Source organism: Sitodiplosis mosellana, unplaced genomic scaffold, assembly GCF_009176505.1.
Source record: "Sitodiplosis mosellana isolate CC-2019 unplaced genomic scaffold, AAFC_SMos_1.0 Smas_scaffold_7102, whole genome shotgun sequence".
In the NCBI taxonomy this organism is placed as follows: domain Eukaryota; kingdom Metazoa; phylum Arthropoda; class Insecta; order Diptera; family Cecidomyiidae; genus Sitodiplosis; species Sitodiplosis mosellana.
This window is the reverse complement of record NW_022602218.1, coordinates 1-2,702: the sequence shown is the minus strand read 5'-3', so window position 1 is coordinate 2,702 and position 2,702 is coordinate 1. Positions and strand designations below refer to the sequence as shown.

At 36.6% G+C, this 2,702-nt stretch overlaps 1 protein-coding gene across 1 annotated transcript; it reads right to left on the bottom strand.

Moving 5' to 3' along the window:
* Positions 1–557: 557 nt before the first annotated feature.
* On the bottom strand, positions 558–2,697 carry LOC129580133 (uncharacterized protein DDB_G0283697-like; the record flags this gene model as incomplete). Its single annotated transcript, XM_055470331.1, has 3 exons — positions 558–979; positions 1,049–1,489; positions 1,674–2,697. Coding segments are annotated over 3 exons (1,716 nt in total), but the record flags the coding sequence as incomplete, so codon positions are not given.
* Between the last annotated feature and the right edge of the window lie 5 nt (positions 2,698–2,702).

Sequence of the window (2,702 nt, the reverse complement as noted above, 5' to 3'; positions counted from 1 at the left end):
AGAACATTTTTAAAATCATTAATTTTTGTACCATCGCCTTTTTCTCCCTTCTTAGATGGTTCAAGCAATTCCGAGCGATATTTTGCTAATTTTGCCTTCAGCAGACCCAAATGGTATTCGGTGGCTGTTTGGAAACAAATTTCAATGTTTTGTTAGTTTTCAATGGTTAAATGGCATATAACCTTAGCATAAGACACAAATCTTCACTCGATGGATTACCTTTGTTTTTCTGTGTTCGGGCGATTTCCTTTTCGATTTCCGAAATTTTCTCCAAAATACCCATTTTCAACTGTTGAGATTAGACAAGTGATAGCAAAAAAAAAGAAACAATGATTGAAAGAAAAGTTAGGAAAATCTCAAATCAACTCGAGTTGCACTCTTGACATCGGCGAGCATTGCAAAGTGTCAAAATGTGTCAAAAACATTTAAAAGAATTGTACGCAAACTGGATTTGCGGTGTGTGTCAGCATTTGAAAACAACGGATGCCCCTCTCGGAAACCATCTACATTAATCGGCGCAATGTTTCAAAAATAATGAGTGAAAAAACCATCAAATATGTACAATGAATCAAATTTTTTTTTTATTTCATATAGTAAGAGAAAACTTTATACATATACAAAAAAAATCCGCAAAATGAGCCAAAAAACGATAGCTCGTAAATAAAGAATATTTTTTCCTATAATGTAAGTAACATTCATGTTCACTTGTTCACACAATAAAAATACATTTAATTTGAGCGGTAAACACCGCTATTCAAATTCCCCATAAACTCAGTCCATTTTTGCTGTTCAATTGAATTGAATGTTGAACATTTCTCGCCGGTTTTTATATCACCACACGTACAAGTAATTGAAATTCGAGTCACAACAATTTGCGATTCAAATTGATACGTGTGCGGCGCTAGATTTGGCATCCTTTTCATTAAGCACTCTTTAAGAAATTGCTTTTCGGCTAATTCCACATTATTTCTGGCATATTCTTTAATTGGAAATGAAAATAAATGACTGAACGAACAAACAAAACATCAAAATGATGACCGAATGTTACCTGAAGTGAATTCATCTTTATAAACTGCTAGCTTATCCTCAAGGCATTTTAGATCTTCGGCTAGTAAAAGCGGTGGATAAAGTTCTGATTCGCGCACATTAAGCACGAACACAAAGTCTAATGTTGATTGTGCGGTATCAAGCGGCTTCATTAAAACGCCCGTTGATGATATCTGTGCTAATAAATTTTGATTATTTGGAATATTAAATTCGGATGATTGACGTCGCTTTCGAACATTCTCTTCATCATTGCTTGGATTTAACATTTGTGCCGCCTCTTTCATTTGATCCGCGTTCTCTTTTTCCATTTCCAGATCCCATAGGGTTTCCGCTCGATCTTTTTTACGTGTTTTACTCACGATTTCCGATGAAGCAGAGTAATCATTTGGGCGGATGTGCGATGAAAATGAATCATTGTAACTGCCATCATCGAATTCGACAACTAAAATAGCAAAGAAAATATTTTAAATATTTTTAGGGTATTGGCCAATTGGGCTTAGAAACTCTTTTTATACTTCTAAATACAAAATGATTTACTTCAATGAAGCAAATGAAATTGAATTGAATTGAAAATCGAAAAGATTTCCTGTTGTGACAGCAGTAAAAAAGGAACGTTTTCGGTTTACCTGGTATATTGTCATCACTTCGCACATCACGATTATTGGCCATAGCCATTGCCATAATGCGCCGCTCATTATTATCATCATAGTAATTTTGATAATCCTCCAGAGGATTATTCAACTCAGCGGGCACCTCTTGCGGCTCCTGAATCATTTCATTTCCATACTGGTTGCGATCTTCAACTCGGTTAATATTGTTTATGATGTAATTTTTTAGTTGTTTTTTGCGCTGGTTAATTATCTCGCTTTCGGCATTTCCTTCATTTGGCAGCGCCATTGGCAACTGAACATCCATTTCATTAGCTTGCTCATTAAACAGGGGCTTTTCAAAATTACTTGGATTCATTCGTACTGAATTCGGAACGGGGCTTTTGTTGCTATTTTCCAGCAGCTTCTTTCTATTCTTTAGCTTTTCGAATGCGCTCTGTTTATTCGGATTTTTGAATGGTTTGCGTCTTTCTTCGCCCACATTAAACTTAGATGTAGTGTTGGTAGCAAGGGCAGAAGCAGCAGCAACAGGGGCAGCATTATTTTTCGTATTGTTGTTTACACTCGTGTTCGAATTACCGTCTGAATTTGTATTCCCATCCGAATTGGTGCTTGGATCATTTATATTGAGAAGTTTCTTTAGTAATTTTGGGTGTTTTAGCGGCGAGACAGCGATCTGTTTTTCCAGCTGCTTCAATTCCGTTTGGTTCAATTGCAAAAGTAAATCATCGGTGGAAAATATAACTGCTCCTGGTGATTGAATATGTCTTGTGATGGCATACAGTTTTAGGACGGTCGAGGCATTGTACCGAAGCATGCAGGTGTCAGCTCGTGATTGAAGCAAAATATCACTGTCTGGAATGAATGAATATGGATCCTTAACGTCGTACTTTCCACGGCATTGAGTTTGCCAATGCAAAAATAAATCGCCTCCAAATGTTTGTGAAATTGAAATGCCTCCCAGCAGGCTATTCGCACCACCCGAATCATTTATCATCTGATCAAGTAAATTTGTTCCATTCTTGCCGTTAATGATTTGCGTCTGAG